The 16048-nt window shown below is 45.6% G+C and overlaps 1 protein-coding gene and 1 long non-coding RNA gene across 16 annotated transcripts in view; one reads left to right on the top strand and one right to left on the bottom strand.

Moving 5' to 3' along the window:
- LOC132014254 (uncharacterized) overlaps positions 1 to 3447 on the bottom strand; it is a 268817-nt gene extending 265370 nt beyond the window's left edge. For 2 of the 8 annotated variants that reach the window (XR_009403255.1, XR_009403253.1), the window contains exons 1-2: positions 3229 to 3444; positions 595 to 649 (exon numbers count right to left, since the gene is read on the bottom strand). This is a non-coding gene — a long non-coding RNA (uncharacterized LOC132014254). Of the gene's footprint in view, positions 1 to 594; positions 650 to 3217 lie in introns of all 8 variants that reach the window. The other 6 variants (XR_009403259.1, XR_009403258.1, XR_009403256.1 and 3 more) reach the window with 6 other exon arrangements.
- A 100-nt stretch (positions 3448 to 3547) lies between these two features.
- The window catches only part of SAMD12 (sterile alpha motif domain containing 12), a 382934-nt gene continuing 370433 nt past the window's right edge, over positions 3548 to 16048 (top strand). For all 8 annotated transcript variants that reach the window (XM_059395074.1, XM_059395073.1, XM_059395075.1 and 5 more), the window contains exon 1: positions 3548 to 3680. In XM_059395074.1, coding sequence (XP_059251057.1) covers positions 3668 to 3680 — 13 coding nt within the window. In that variant the 5' untranslated portion in view covers positions 3548 to 3667. The remainder of the gene's footprint in view (positions 3681 to 16048) is intronic.

Raw genomic sequence — 16048 nt, 5'->3', positions numbered from 1 at the left:
TTTACAAACAGTATACATCTGTGGAAACACCATGCAGCTCAAGAATCACAACATCCCAGATGTCATGGGGTTTCTTTCCAGCCACTAACCATTCCCTGTGCTTATATTCCCCTTTCATACACTTAGGGGAACCCCTATCCTGACTTCTAATGCCATAGAGTTCTCTGACCTGGTTTCTGAAATATGAATAAATAAATAAATAAATGAACAATAGGTAGATAGAGTCACACAATATATATTTTTGCCTGGCTTTTTTTGTTCAACATTCTGCCTGTGTGTTGTGGCTCTAAGATAACGCCCCATGATCTCCCTTTGAGTAGCTTGCCTCTAACTAATAGAACATGAAAACATCGAGGGGATGGTGCTTCTAAGATTAGGTAACAAGCGGTTGTGACTTCCATCTTACTAGCAAACTCTACTTAGCCTTCATAGCTTGTGTGCTTTGATGAAGCAGGCTGCCCTATTGGAGAAGCTCTTGTAGAAAAGTAGTGAGGCTGGTCTCTGGCCAACAGCCAGCAAAAAACTGAGGCCCTCTGTCCAACAGTCTGAGAGGAAGTGAATTCTGCCAACTAGCACATGAACTTGAAAGCTTACCTTTCCCAAGTTGAACCTTCATATGATGTTGGCCCACCAACACCTTCACTGAAGCCTGTAAAAGACCATGAAGCAGAAAGCCCAGCTCAGCTGTGCCCAAATCTCTGTCCCACAGCAGTAGAGATCAGAAATGGGTGTTAATTTTTGCCTCAATTTTGAGGTGATGTGTTACCATCAACAGATACCTAATGGATCTATTTGTGTTGTTGTATATAGTTGTAATTCATTCATTCTCACTCCTTTATAGTAGGATTTGGTAAAACTTTTTTCTGTAATGATCAGACAAGAGATATTTTAGGTGTTCCTGGCCAAAAAGCAAAACTGAAGTTATCATGTAGCTGCTTCTATATAATTTTCACATGTCACAAGATATTCTTTTCCCTCCCAACCACTTAAACATGTAAAAACCATACTTAGCTCATGAACAAGACTCAGAGAGGCAGTATACCATATTGGGTCCATAGGCTATAGTTTGCTAACCCGTCCAGTATGGGGTGGTTTATTTAAACCATAATTCATTAATCTATTGTTGATGAACATGTGGGCTGTTTCCAGTTTGTAGCCATGACAAATAATGTAGCCACGAACATTCCTGTATAGGTCTTTTGGAAACATGTATACATCTGCCTGCTACCTACACTCACAAGGGAACTGCTACGTCACGGAATAAGCATTATTTAGCTTAATATGCCAAATGGCTTTCCAAAGTGGTTGTATCGATTTGTCCCCCACCAGCAGGACTCACAAGTCCTTGCTGCTCCCCAGTCTTGCCAAGAGTTGGTATTTTCTGTCTTTTCCTTTTGGCGATTCTAATGAGAACTGTTTCATCCTATCCCCAGGTGATCAGCCAGAATTGAAAGCCCCCAACTTAACTTCTCCTTATCCTTTATTAGGTTAAGCCATGTGATACTGCTCTATTTCTACATTTAAAAAAAATTCAATATTGGCTATTTCTTATGGCTAAACTAATATTTCCTTCACATCTCATTTACATTTATACTAAAAATGAAATTCAAACTAGAATGCACATCAACTGGGAAGGATCTGAAAGATGTGAACTGAAATAAAGTTTTTAAATTAAAAATGGATTTCAGTGTCTTTTCCATTTTAGTATCACCCAGATCCTAAAAGCTTGAAGACAGACCAATGCTTTTCATTTTCATTGCACATGAAAATCACCTGTGGGTTTTTAAAATTTAAGTGTCCCTAGCCAAACATTCAGAAATCCAGATTCTGTGAGATTAAGATGAGGATAAGAATATGTGTTTGTAAAAGGTTAGTGGACTGAGAAGGTCAAGAATCATCCCTTTGCTGGTCCCTTGGCTTTCTTTTACAAATGTTTTATCTAGGGAAAGACTTCTATGAGAGGGGATAGAAAGCACCTGGATTTCAGTTCCTTCCAGATGGTTATGAATTAGATTGGAAAAATTATTTTATCCATGGCAAATACCCATTGTGTCTCACTGAGCAGGTCTCAGGCTACTGTGCCAAGGATGGAAGTTTGGGTTTGATTTGCACACAGCTCTATGGACACACAGTTAAAATATCACCGATGGCATTTAATAGTTACACACAGGTATTTTTAAAAGCACCCAGACACAGCCATATTACCCAATCATAGTAGGATGAGGCACATACTTAGTGACCAGAAAAACAGTGGTGCACATACACACTCAAAATTATTATTATTTTTTTTAATTTATGACCGGGACAAAATCTAAGTGGTTGTCTTTATGGGAAGAATCAAATCTTTGTACTTCCTTATTTTCCAGAGTAGTTCTTATAAATATATACATTTTGGGGTCGGGGATAGATATAGATATAGATACACACACATACATGCAAGGAGGTAGAAGAACTGGGTGCAAACTGGAAGTGGCGCCATTCGAATTTCCAAGCTCGAAGCCTTTAAAAGACTTACTACAGCCCTGAGTCAGATTTTTCGTCCAAGATCATCCCCTTAGCTCTATCAGCCATAACGCCAATTGCATTTCCGCGTGCAAGGAAAAAAAAAAAAAAAGTTTGGGAACTTCCATTTTTATCAGTGTTTACCAGCTCTGGAATTCTATTGCCTTCCACGTGATTCTTTCCCCTGTCTGCCTACAGCACCCCCAATGCCTGGAGTTAGGACACAGGGTTGAAAGAACACGCGCCTTCTTAGGCGCTGTTAATGATTAGGCCCTATCACAGACCGCCAATGGGCTTCCAGGCCAAAGGAGCTGAAAGCCTCCTCGTTGGGAAGCAAGACAGCTTTCCATCATAAGACAGACATCCTCAGGTGGGATCCGGTTCCTAGGTTTGGTTCCTAACAACCCCTTGAGGATGATGCCCGTTCGGGATTCTTAAGCCATCGCCCACCCATTTTAGGTGTTTATCCACCTGCACCACCTGGCCGGTCAGAGGACCGCTCTATCACCTGGCGGCATTCTCTGGAACTCCGAGAATCCCAGGGCGCCGAGGGAACAACTTTCTACCGCACCTTGTGCAGCGGCTCTCTGGAGGGAACCACAGCCAGCGGGTGGCTCTGCTCTCCTCACTAAATGGTTAGCCAAACAGCCGGCGAATAAGGCCAGACGATCCCACCACAGACGCCGCCGCCTCCAGCCCCCAGCACAAGCCCTACCTGGTGCTTACCCGCTTGCAACTGCCAGCGAAGAGCTCAATCTCGGGTCTCTATTCAGCGCCGAACGAAGCCCAGCGCAGGGCAGCTTGGGAAATGTAGTCCCGGCCACGTCCCGGGGTCGCCGGCTTCGCCCACGCGGCCCCCCGAGGAGGGATTATTCTACCCGAGCGGGCTGCAGCCAGAGGTGCAGTCCGAGTGTGGAGAAGGGGCCGTCCCCCGAGGGGGATTCGGGGTGCTCTCCCGGGTCGGAGGGAGGGAGGGAACTACACTTCCCAGTCCGCCCTGCGCGGAGCCGGAGCCGGCAGCCTCGCTTTGCGTGACCGCGGCAGGTTGGTCCTAGAGCAGATGAGCGCAGAATATTTAGGCGAGAGCGCGAGGAGGGGGGAGCGCGGGGCAGGAGGAGTATCTCGGCCGAGAAAATTATGCATGCGTTAGGGAAGCTCTGAGAGAATGGCTGTGGAAGGTAAGGGACGCTTGGGCATTTTAAGCTCCCTCTTACCCCGCGCACCCCGATACACACATCCCTGATGAATCCCGGGGAACGTGGGGAGGAGAGGAAAGAGGGTGGTGGCGAGCGGGCCCTTTCTTCCCACACCTCTTGGCACTCACCTGAGCCACGGAAGGCCAGTAGGCGCTTTCTTCAGTTGCTTTGGAAAGACATGAAGTTGCGCAGGACTTTGGGGTTGGAGGCGAAGAGGACCCCTAATGCGACACGGTGTACTGGAAATGGGGGGAAAGCCGAAGAGACCGGCATGAGGTCTCAGCCCCGAGGTGCCCCTTTCGCTGTCCCCGTTCACTGGAGGCGGCTGGGTGGCCACGGGGCTGGGGATACTCGTTTTGCCCCCCACACGTGGTAGAGGACCCCGGCCAGGTGCCTCATCGGGAAGCATGGTCTTCGATTGGGTCCAGGACCCCTGTCGTGCGCGCCCGGCAGCGGAGGCAGCAGATGTACTCAGAGGGTGGAGGTGACCCTACACCTACCTCTGTTTATACGACCATCCCAGGGTTAGCAAAGTTTACAGAAAAGAAATGGAATCCGCCAGGAATTAAAAAGAACCACCAGTCCCTTCCATGTGGGTGAATCCTTTTCTTCCAAGACCACCTTCCTCTCTTCTAATATAATTTTAGCCTCTGGCTTTGCAGTTTTGGCTCTATAATACTGTCTCCTCTGAACCTCCTGGGGGAAAGCAGGGGCAGGAGGTTTGTGAGGGATCCCAAGTTTTCCTTTCAGATTCTTGTTCCCTTGAAACAGAGACTTTTTTTTTGTGGAGGGTAGTTTATGGGGGGGGGGCGGAATATGCGGGCCAGATGTGTTTGCGGCGTAAATTAGAGGTCAAACTGCGCCTGAATAATAAAATGCAATAATCCTGGGACTGAAGGAGAACCTACAGTTCCCCCCAGAGTTATGGCTCCTGAGTGTGGCTCAGGTAAGAGGGGAACTGGGGCAGGAAAAAGAGGGCATGCCTGCCAGCGCATCTGGCTCCTTGCCAAGGGGAAATGAGCCTGTTCCTTGTAGGCTAGAGGCAAGAGGGAACCACAAGGCTTGCTTTCCTCTCTCCTCCCTGCCCCAAGAGAGAGCAACTGAACTACTCCGATTCCTGCTCTCATTATAATTACTTAACCATCTGAAGTAGTAACAACCCAGTATTTCTGTTCAGTACCTTAACTCAAACTGTTGCCTTTGGGCTGAGAGGTTCAGAGCGTCCTAGATGGTTACTTTTAGTTATATTTACATCTATGGTTTTTAAAATGTGTCTGTAACAGACATGGCTTTAAAAAAAAGACAAAGATGTTTCTAAGTTTTCGCTACTGTGAAAATGTAATATTAAGGTGAGAATCTAGCTTTCTGCATCGTTACAGTTGATGGTAAGTGAAACAAGACTTCAGATGAGTGGAAAAAAGATAAAAAAAGATAAAGTTCATCCTGAGCTTCAGGCCAAAGTTAGGTTAACCTGCGGTACCCCTTCTGCCCACCCTTAAGATGACCTTGATTATCCTCTCTTCTCTGCACTTTTCTGTGTTCCCAAGTGAGAGACACTCCCACTGGTTGCCAGTCCGCGGTGTATTTGAAAACCATTTCCTGTTCAGTGTAAGAAGTATAAAATTAGTCATATTTCTTGTCTGATGGGTTATTATTACCAGCAAAGGCAGACCTTGTGAGAAAACAAGAGCTTTGGAATGAAGTACACGTAGACTGCAGAGGCTTCCCCCCCCCCCCCCCCCCCTTGAGACTTTTTGGTTCAAGTGCTTGTCTCTGATAAACAGGAGAACCTGAGTTTGGATCACGACGAGGTCTCAACTGCAGGACTGAAGGAAGTTGTTTAAACTTCGGCTGTAGGGAGGATTCTCTAGCTCTGTTTTTGCAAAGGCGGTTTGCTTAGCCTAGATTGGGCACTTCTTGGCTACTCACCTGGTCTTTCAAAAGGCTCAGGAAAACTTCCCAACCCTGTCTCAACCCTTTGTTCCCTCTGCCTTCCCAGCATCTGCCCTAGTCTGTGGGAGGTACCTTCTGCACTAAATGACCTTAGAACGGGTGCTTACACCTATTTTAACATTTCCATACTTAATCTCTCACTAGACTATAAGAGGTGTAAGCCCTTTGGGATTGGGACCTTATACTTTTTGACTTTATATTCCCAGCCCCTAGCACAGTACCTGACCCATAGTATGTTCTCAGTAAATGCTTATGGAATGTATGGGAAATATTTCAAGGCCACTTTTGTAACTGACTCCATAGGTGTGCATGGGGCTTTCTTAGGAGCCCATGTGCTGGAAAATAAGGGGCTTCGGAGAGATTTGAAGGTAGGGGAGGTTTTTTAAAGGAAGCACCCCTCCAGTTTTTTTGTCCTCAGGCTCGAAGAATCTTTTAGAGCAGGAGTTCTCCTCTGCAGGGTAACAGTCCTCTACGTGTGGGATTGGGATATTTTGGGGCTGCTGTTGGTGTTTTTTTTGTCCATGGGCCAGCGATGCTGTATGTCCCTCCATGCATGGCCATCCCATACAAAGTTCATAACCCAAAATCAAGTTAACCAGCGGTGTCCCTAAGTTCGTTAAGAAACACTGATTCAGAGAAGGAATTTGGCTGGAGGAACTGGAATTGGAAATTGGGTACATGTTAAACTAACATCTGAACTTTAGTTTCTGCATCTGGGGAAAAAGGACGCACTACTGATAACTTCCCAGGGATGTTGGGAAGATTTAATGAAGGAGGGGGCTTCTGAGGGAATGCTCCGAACATAGATCCTCAGTAAATGTTTTTGTACTTCCATCCTTCTTAACAAAAAAAACAAACAAAAAAATAATAAAAAGAAACAAAAACCTTTACTATTTGGCATGTTTTGTATTCTGAATTTTAACTTATTCATACAAACCTAATTAGCAAAATAGAAGGGTTTTTTTTTTTTTTATCATGTGTAACCTGTTTAAGCTTGACCTTATGTTAAGTGTAAAGTGGTAAAAGTGTTAAGAACAAATAGCTCTTTCATTTTGTTAAACCTGTAGCCTTGACTTTAAGATGACAAAGAGGTGCCCTTTGTTTTATGGCTACCCTGGGTTATAGTTTCTTCTCTGAAATTAATTACAGTATCTTGTTTCTATTTCCTAGCGTGGTGGTGAGCCATGCCTCCCCTTTACTGGCAGCTGGGCAGCTTAGAGTCATGCTCTCCAGCCCTAGATCCCCTGGTCCCCATTCAGGTTGGGATTATGTTTATATCCATTGTCTTTTAAAAAAAAATTGTATTTTAGTAAATCACCCCAAATAGCTGGGATAATTAGGGCCACTGGAGAGGAGGTAGCATGCAGAAACCACCGAGTAATCCGTTCTCCATGGACAGCTTGTGTAGATGATTGTGTCCATAGGTGATGTTTAACAGAAATGGATTGCATTGTTACACAAGGAGAGGAAAAAAGTGGACTCATCAGGGACCGTGTTGTGTTCATCTCTGTATTCGGGGACTGGTGCTTGGCAGTGATTGTTTCCTGAGTGGAGTATAGATGCCCTGAAGCAAGAGAACCGTATTCCTACTCCTTGTTCACACTTCCTTCTCTTCTTGCTTCATCTTCAGAGCTGCATCAGCAGAGTGGGGTGGACAAACATTGGTGCGTCCTGTTTCTACTCCAGATCTAATAGACTAGTCGCTCTCGTGTGGGATAAAAATGATTTCCAAGTTTGAGCACTCCATCTCCCCAAGGATTTCAAATGGAAGGCAGTGTGCTGTAGATGACAGATCTGCGTTAAGGAATCTGAACTTTCCATCCTAAATGAACACATGGGCTATCAAATGGCCTCGAAGTCACTTAAGGCTCAGGTTTTAGAGGTTTTCCTCCTGTAAAAGAGAAAAATCAAAACAAAACCCTGCCTATCACCAAGATATTGGTGGAGAGGGCAAACGAGCTAGTCACACATAGGAAAGAGAAGACGTTGTCAGTAAAGGCTCTCCACCCCACTTGAATTCAGAACTGAGTCACAGAGACTCATGATGGAATAGGAAAGTGACCTCTCTCTTTTTTTTTTTTTTTTTTAAGATTTTATTTGTCAGAGAGAGAGCATATGTGGGCAGAGCGGCAGGGAGAGGGAGAAGCAGACGCCTTGCTGAGCAGAGAGCCTGATGTGGGGTTCCATCCCAGAACCCTGGGATCATGACCTGAGCCAAAGGCAGCCACTTAACCAACCAAGCCACCCAGGCGCTCCAAAAGTGTCTTCTTTATTTCAAGACTCCATGGGTTTTTGTTTTTGTTTGTTGTGTGGCTTTGGATTGGATGAGAAAAGCAGACTGGCTAATATAGTTCCCAAGCAGAGCCCCTGCCCCTCCTAGGAGTTGCTGCCCCTGTAACAGCCTGGGGACCGGGGGGACCAAGGGCTCCTCCAGCAGGCAGGTGGATCGCAAAGGGAAGGAGAGGCCGGAGCTGCGGGCGCTTTGTTCCTTTCCCTAGACCTGCATGTCAGTACTTGTCTCCTCTTCTGAACCTAATTACCCATGAGGGAGTGGAGAGAGCCTGGAAGTCTCCACACGGTTTTCCCTCCTGTGAAGCCCGGAGCAAGGAGGGCTCCGAGCTAGCCCACTGGCATTTTTCGAACTACGACTCCTTCTTAAGAACATTGTGTGTAAAAAAAAAAAAAAAAAAAAAAAAAAACATTGTGTGTGATCCTCTCTGCAACTTGGTGGTCTGGTGCTGTGTGCAGGTAGGCACTGTGCCTTGGGCCGGGCCTGTGGTGGACCCTTCATGAAGCTTGTTGGGTAGATGAGAAGAGAATGAATGGGTAGAGGATGGATGCTTCTGATTCCCCCAGTAGCCCCTTGGACCCCGGAGCGAGCTCCCACCTGTGTTCCCCTGCGGAGTAGGAGCCGAAGAAGCAGTGGGCCTGTAGACCCGTTTCCCTGACGAGCCCTTACCTGAGCATCACAATCTTATCATTGAACTAGCTGCCGCCCCATTCTCTTTCACTTCACTTTTCACCAATGGGTCTTTTTTCTTATTTCTTTATTTACCACCACCTCCCTCCCCCAACTTAATTTTGTCCTCTGGGACACGAGATTGGACTTTCCTGTACCAACAACTTCTGTGAGTCACGTTGTTTTAAGACCTGAGCATGGTGACCAGAAGCCCATCATCGAAAATTCCTGGCCAGTGCGAGAAGCAGGGCCTCAAGCCCTGCCTGCATGCTTTCCGGGGCCGTGGCTCCTGCCACTCCCCTTGCTTCCTGGGGACCTCTCATCCCGTCCACGGAGGGTCTCAGTCCTGCTCTCGCATTGCCTGGCCCAGTCCTATCTTCTGTCTTGCTGTCTGTACTCTTAAGCCAGAAGAAACAAGGGCTGGTGTTCCCAGGGGGAGACCGCATAGCCCTTTGCTGCTATAACTGTGTTCTGTTATGCTGAGTCACGGTACATGCTGTGCTGGCCTGCACGGGAGGGGCAGCACAGGGTGGGAAGCCGGTGCTTGACCTCCAGGAAAGGTTCCATGTTGTGCATTTAACTAGGAGAAGGGTGGGCAATTGCAGACTCTCTTGCTGGCATTCATATAGGTTTTGTATTTCTGTTCAGAGGCAATAGAACACAGCCTGGGTGCAGGGAACTCTACTAGATTTGGGGGAGGGGGAAGTCTAATCAGGAAGGGAGCTTAGCCCTTTCTGTACCTCCCCGTCATCCCTTTGCTGAAGGCGACCAAGAAGCAGGTTAGGTGGAATGATAGAAGTGCTAAGTAGAAGCACAAGCAACCTTACGTGGGAGGTCTGAGAACAAATGGAGCATTTAGTTCTGAGCTGGATGGGAGATGGGTTAGCCTAACCAAGGAAGGAGCGTTCGCATGAGCTTTGGACCAGGATATTGATGGGTGGGGAGTGGCAGAAAGGGCATAAAACTGTGGTGCATGTAGAGTACGTTCTACCTAATGGATTTTTTTTCCCCCAAAGCCCCAGTATTGTGGTTCTTTAGCCCTTTATGGGCAGGAAAGTGAATGAGGATGCTACTAAGTCATTTCTGGTACATTCCTTCTCCTGTGGGCTCTATTATCTGCTTGGCCAAACCTCAGCACTCCCCATAGCCCAGCTGGATCTTGCATGTGGTCCTTCCAAAGGCACAGGAGCAAGCAAGGGAAGCTGCTCTCTTGTAAATCAAGCTGATTTCTCCCCAATTTTCCGAAGTGGAATGTAGCAGCACTCCAAGCTCTGAGCTGGCTCATGAGAGCAAACTTGGCTATATTTAGTCTGGTTTTTCTAAAGTGTGGGTGCAAGAAGCTGCTGGCACAGCTTGCCTCCCCGAGTGAAGAGTACGAAGGGGTGGCAGCTGTTGGGTGACAGGGGCGGCCGCCTGCCTGCTTTCAGACTTTTTCCAAGGGTGCTGAGGCTGGGAGGAGCCAGCTGCCAAGTTCAGCATTTTGCTCTTCGTCTGCCCTTGCTGCTGTGTTTGGTGGTTTTCTGCCCAGGAAACTCCCAGGTCTGCAGTGACTTGATGGATGTTTGTGACCATGGGGTGGGAAGCCTCCGCTATGGTTTACATGAAGAGCTGGGGCCAGGCTCAGGCTGGCTTGTGTCTCCCTATGAGGGCTGGGGCTGTCTTTAAATGGACAAGCTCTGCAGCGAGACTGGGTATGAACCCCAGCTCTGCCGAGGACCTGGGTAATTCACTGAGCAGCTCTGAAACCTTTTCACTTATTACGAAATGGCAATATTAATAGTAATGACCTCCTAGGTACATGGCATTACATTGGAGGGCCGGTTCTGGTAACTGCTCAGTAAACACTTAGAAATTGTTAGACAACATGAAGGCAATGTTGTCTCCTCCCTGCCTTACTTAAAAAGTATCTGAGTCGTTTTCATGGTCTCCTAGTGTAGTGTCTGGTGTTGTAGTAGATGCTCCATGATGGAAGGTAGGTTCTCTGAGTTGGTAAGACCAACAAAATGTCATTAGTAAAATATGAGGCATTCTTACTTTTAATGTATTATTTGATGATCTGATTCCCTGCAGTAATGAGACCGAAGAGGGACGTAAAAGTTATACCAGGAGTATATTCACTAAAAGTTCATCACTTAAATGGTCCCCCCCCCCCCAGAAAAACTTTCTTGCCACTTAACAGCTGCTATTTTATCGGTGGAGCTCTGTAATGGTCTGATAATCCCCGAGCCATACGATAAGTAAATTGATTTCAAAGCAGAATTTCAGATCTTGCAAAAGAAAATTTCAGGCACTCCATGAAATTGACATTGGGTCAGAGCTGTATGATTCCATTTGTTTTCCAGAGAAGATCTGGCTGCGTTAGGCCAGATAACCATTAAAGAAGATCATAACCTAAGATGATGATTGATAGGCACCAAAGAACAGTATTAGGATCATCTAAGGATTAAGAAGTTTTTGGTGAATATTGATGCCCTAATATATTTTGGGGAGAAAAAGGGGGTCTATATAAATAAGCTCTAAAGGGTCAAATGTAAAATGAAAAATGTTTTGTTCTGATAGAAATCTTATAGAAGTTACATAACAGACAAATGGATTCTTTTTGTCTAAGAATTAACGCACAGTGAAATCATAATTTAAATTTGGTTAAATAGATTTTAAAAACTCTGTTTCTCCTGAGATAAAACATTTGAACTATTTCAGGGTTTTGAAACTAGAGTCCCTATTTCAAATGTTCTCTTTTGTTCTATATTAGTAAGTTAAGGAATTTAAAATTTGAGTTATTTAGGTATCATTTACATACTTTAGAATGCACCTTTTGTAGCTCTTTGCATTTTGACAAATGTCATGTAGTCAGTCTTAACAGCATTACAATCATATTTAATTCCTACACCCCAAAATGTTTCCTTGTGCCTCTTTCTAGTTACCTTTCACCCACAGCCCCTGACAAGCACTGCCAAGTTCAGTACTTGCACTCCTACCTTTTTCAGAATGTCCTATAAATGATACACTATGTTGACATTCGAGTCCGGCTTCTTTTACTCATGCAATGTACGTGAGGTACACCCTTATTGTTGGACGCTTCCACTCAGTCCTTTTCATTACTTAGTAGTAATCCACTGAATGTACATACCACTGGTTATCCATTCACCAGTTGAAGTACATTTGGGTTGTTTCCAGTTTACATTGAATTTGAAAAACCACTGTAAATAGTTTTGTGTGAACATGCTTCTCTCGTGTAAAGAAGTAGGAGTGAGGTTTTTGAGCCTACAGTAAATGTGTTTTAACTTTATAAGGAACTCCCAAACTGTATTTTAGAGTTGGTATGCCTCAGATGTAATACTGGGCCAGATTTTCCTCAATTTGGATTTTCTCTGTATTGACAAGTCATTGATAATGAGGATCTCACAAAAATAAAGGTATTACATCAAGGGGTAGAGTTTAGGCATTTGGATAGGGTTAGGAAGAAGTAGCTTTCTGGAGGTGGGCTTTTGGTGCCGCCTTTTACAAGAGTATAGTATGGCTTTGGCAAATATACACCCTTGGTTTCGACCTTAGTCCAGATCTCAAGCATGGATATGGCCTAGAAATGCCACTGGCTTTGCATCCAAAAGCAATCTGTTAACAAATTCTCAGGTTACTTACTATAGAAGGAACTTTTCTTAAACCCTGGATGTTGAGTCCTTGTTGTCAAATAAGGAAAGAAACCCAGATGAGGAAAGGCTTACCTTGGAGAAAGGCAAGAGTGTGAGGAGAGGAAAGGGAAGACCATGTTTGGGTCCACAAAGAGGAGCCTGCGTGGATGGAGTAGGGCACAAACTTACCTGTCCCTGCCGGAAGTTGGCCTTATTTGCCAAGGGGAGTCATGAACTCCATTTTGTCAAACCTTAAGTTAGTTGACTGTTTCTAGTGTGGTTGAAATTTTGAGAAGGGCAGGGCCAGAGGCTGGTTTTGCAGCTGTGTGCCATTCTGATTTAGAATTGGGTCTTTCATCAACTATCCCTTTATGTGGTGGGAGCAACGCTTGTTTCACTTGCAAAGACTACATTTTATCTGGTCTCAAACAGGGTGTAAGTCCTGACCACAGAATTGTTTCCAAGCACGAACCATAGTCTTGGAGGTATCCTTTGGATGTTCACACACTAGGATTTCCATTAGGATTTTTCTGCCAGTCCGTGTAACTGTGGCATAGAGTACTTGAATCTGGGATTGCTGCAGAATTCCTGTATGTGTGTGCCTTACATGGGGGTGAAAATGTTGCTAACCTGACTTCAGTAGATGTACATCGCACTTAATTTTTATCTCAAGTTTGTATTGCCCCTTTCATGACCAGTTACTTATAGGTGTAGGAGAGAGCAACCAGTCACCAAAAAGTGGAAGTGGGGTGTCCCAGCTCTTGGCCTTGGTGAGTCAGTAGGTGTGTGTCAGAGTGTCATGGTGCCCAAGCTCTTGCTTTCTCTTTCTCTTTTCTGTTTTCTGAGAACAGTTAGCTTTTTGATGTCAGGATGCTTAATACTTCAGTGTGGATAAACTGGGATTGACCGTTTGTGTTGGAGTTATCGAGGAAGTGTGTGTGGATATAGCATTTATTTCGGTAGCTTGCAATGTTTTTTACGTTCACAAATTTTTTTTTTTTAAGATTTTATTTATTTGACAGACCAAGATCACAAGTAGGCAGAGAGGCAGGCAGAGAGAGAGAGGAGGAAGCAGGCTCCCCACTGAGCAGAGAGCCCGATGCGGGGCTCGATCCCAGGACCCTGGGATCATGACTTGAGCTGAAGGCAGAGTCTTCAACCCACTGAGCCACCCAGGCACCCCAACATTCACAAATATTTATCAATCAATTCCTAATGGTTGAGTTTAACAGTCCTCATAATGGCTGGGTAAGACTATGAAAAGCAGGTGTACTGGACCTTGACCTCTTTTTAGGTCTTTCTTTCATGATAACATTTTCCTGGGACACTTCATGACCCCCGCATTCCTAATCCCCTCCCTTGGGTGTGTTGTTGTTGTTTTGGTGAAACAGATGTGGGGCCCCGAATCAAATAGGTGCCCCAAGTCATTCTTACTAAACATATTGGGGAGACACTGAGAGAAGGGCAGGGTTCTTGATTTCCTCTTAGGATCTTAGATTATTAATCCCTTTACAACTCTATGTATAATTTGTGTGTGGACATTATGTGTATTTTTCACTGGGAAAAAGACTGGGGCTTCCACTCTGTTCTCACAGAGGCTAGGGATGAGTAATATAAGCCCTATGAGAACATGCATTTGACTTCTCTGATACATCTTCAGTGCCTACAGCTGTGTCTGACACAACGAAGACACATGATTATTGAGAAAACACGATAGCTAATGTTATTTTGTGCCTACTCTGAGCGAGGTTCTTGGTGTCTGTTCTAAACATCAGTTTTCATAATGCAGGGGGATGGGTGGTTTTCCCATCCAATAGTTGAGGGAATTTAGGTCCAGAGAAGATATGGAATTTCCCCCAGGCCACACAGCTAATTTGTGATAGAACCAGGCTTTGTTGCCAAATTTGCCAGATTTCAGAGTCCTTTTTCACTGTACTATGTTGCTTTCTGGTTCCGTTCTAGTTCAGCAGGTTGGTTCTGGTATACTAGCTCTCTCATAGACATATTGCTAATTTAAGAAAAGGAACCAAAATAAATCATTGCTTATTTGGGCTCTACATAGGGAAAGCTCTGGTTTGGGGTTAGAATCGGTAATGTGTTTATCTTGATCCTGCTTTGCACGGTTTTGCTGCTTCTCTCGTAAGAAGCCCTAGGTCTTCAGGTTTTTATTGTTGATGTTTCGCATGCTGCCTTCCAAGTTCATGTGCATGCCCAGCACAAACTGATGTAAATCTCTCCTTCATCTGGACAGTAAGTATTCACTGTGCACCTCTGATGAGCTCAGCACCATGAATGGCCCTGGTCAATATAGGAATCTAAGGCTGTAAACCTTCCCGTCGTGAGACTTACAGTCTAGAGGCTCGAGGCTGTACTGTGGAAGGTATCCCAGTAGAAGAGGGGTGAATGTGGGCAGGACACGTGGGCAGGGTAGGCTGTGTGGGGGCTCTGCACTCCGAATCGGGGGAGCTGCCCCACCCACGGCTATGGCCCAACCACGGCCCTGGACTCCCCTGGAGAAGTCATCATAGTTTTCAAGAAAAGCATGAATGAACTACTGCAGAAAGCTTGGTCATAACCTGAAGAAATTGAAAAAACTAGCTGAGTAATAAGAGCCAAGGAAGAGATACGAGAAATATTTTGCAGGGGGAAAGGATGCGAGGATTGGGAACCGTTTCCTTACAGGGTGTGGCAGACACGTAATTGCTCCCAACTCTACAGCCCTGCAAAAAAATAAAGCCTAACTCCTTAGCAGCCAGAGCCCTTCCCAGACTGCTAGGGCCTTCCTGCTCCAGACCGATTTCCCTCCCTTTTCCCCTAGGATTCAGTGCTGACCATCCCTGGAGCTCAGCGATCAGCTGTGTGCTGGCTCGCCCTGCATCTGGAATCCTCCCCCGCCCATCTTTCTTCTTCTCTCACCGCCCATGCCTTTCCCCCACAGGTTCATGTGGTGTCTTCTTCCATCCTCTAGTGCACATTCTACAGCAAGAGGACAGGTGGGCGAGAGATGGAGAGCTTCCTGTATGAGAAGAGCGTGTCTGCCGGGCAATTACAGTGTGGAGGGGGTAGGATGAGAAGCTGCAGGAGACAGGAGAAGCAGCCAGTGGTGGTAGGAAACCATGTCAGAGTGGAGCGCCAGCATCACGTGAGCGAGGTGTGCCCTGGGAAGTGTCCCGGGGTTTGGCAGTAGTAAAAGCTATTCTAATGAAATGGAGAAGCGGATCCACATTATAATAATACAAGGATTAAATGGGTGATGAGGACGCTACTCTTGACACAAATCATTGATGAGTCCTATCAAGACAGCGATTGAGATTAAAGGAATTTTAAACATGGTGAGAAGACCTATAAGGAGGAAGATGGAGGCCCTGACCTAGATGGGAAACAAATTCAAAGGAAGGTCTTTCTTTCTTTCTTTTTTTAAGGTTTTATTTATTTATTTGAGAGAGAAAATGAGAAAGAGAGCACGAGATGGGGAGGGTCAGAGCAAGAAGAAGACTCCCCATCAAGCAGGGAACCCGATGTGGGACTCGATCGTGGGACTCGATCCTGGGACTCTAGGATCATGACCTGAGCCAAGGGCAATTGCCCAACCAGCTGAGCCACCCAGGCACTCTTTTGTTGTTGTTGTTGTTGTTGAAGCTAGAAATATTTGAGAGTTTGTAGATAATGTGTGGGACTCGATCCTGGGACTCTAGGATCATGACCTGAGCCAAAGGCAATTGCCCAACCAGCTGAGCCACCCAGGCACTCTTTTGTTGTTGTTGTTGTTGAAGCTAGAAATATTTGAGAGTTTGTAGATAATGTGT

Source organism: Mustela nigripes, chromosome 3 (genome assembly GCF_022355385.1).
Source record: "Mustela nigripes isolate SB6536 chromosome 3, MUSNIG.SB6536, whole genome shotgun sequence".
Taxonomy (NCBI): domain Eukaryota; kingdom Metazoa; phylum Chordata; class Mammalia; order Carnivora; family Mustelidae; genus Mustela; species Mustela nigripes.
This window is presented reverse-complemented; position numbering and strand designations above follow the sequence as displayed.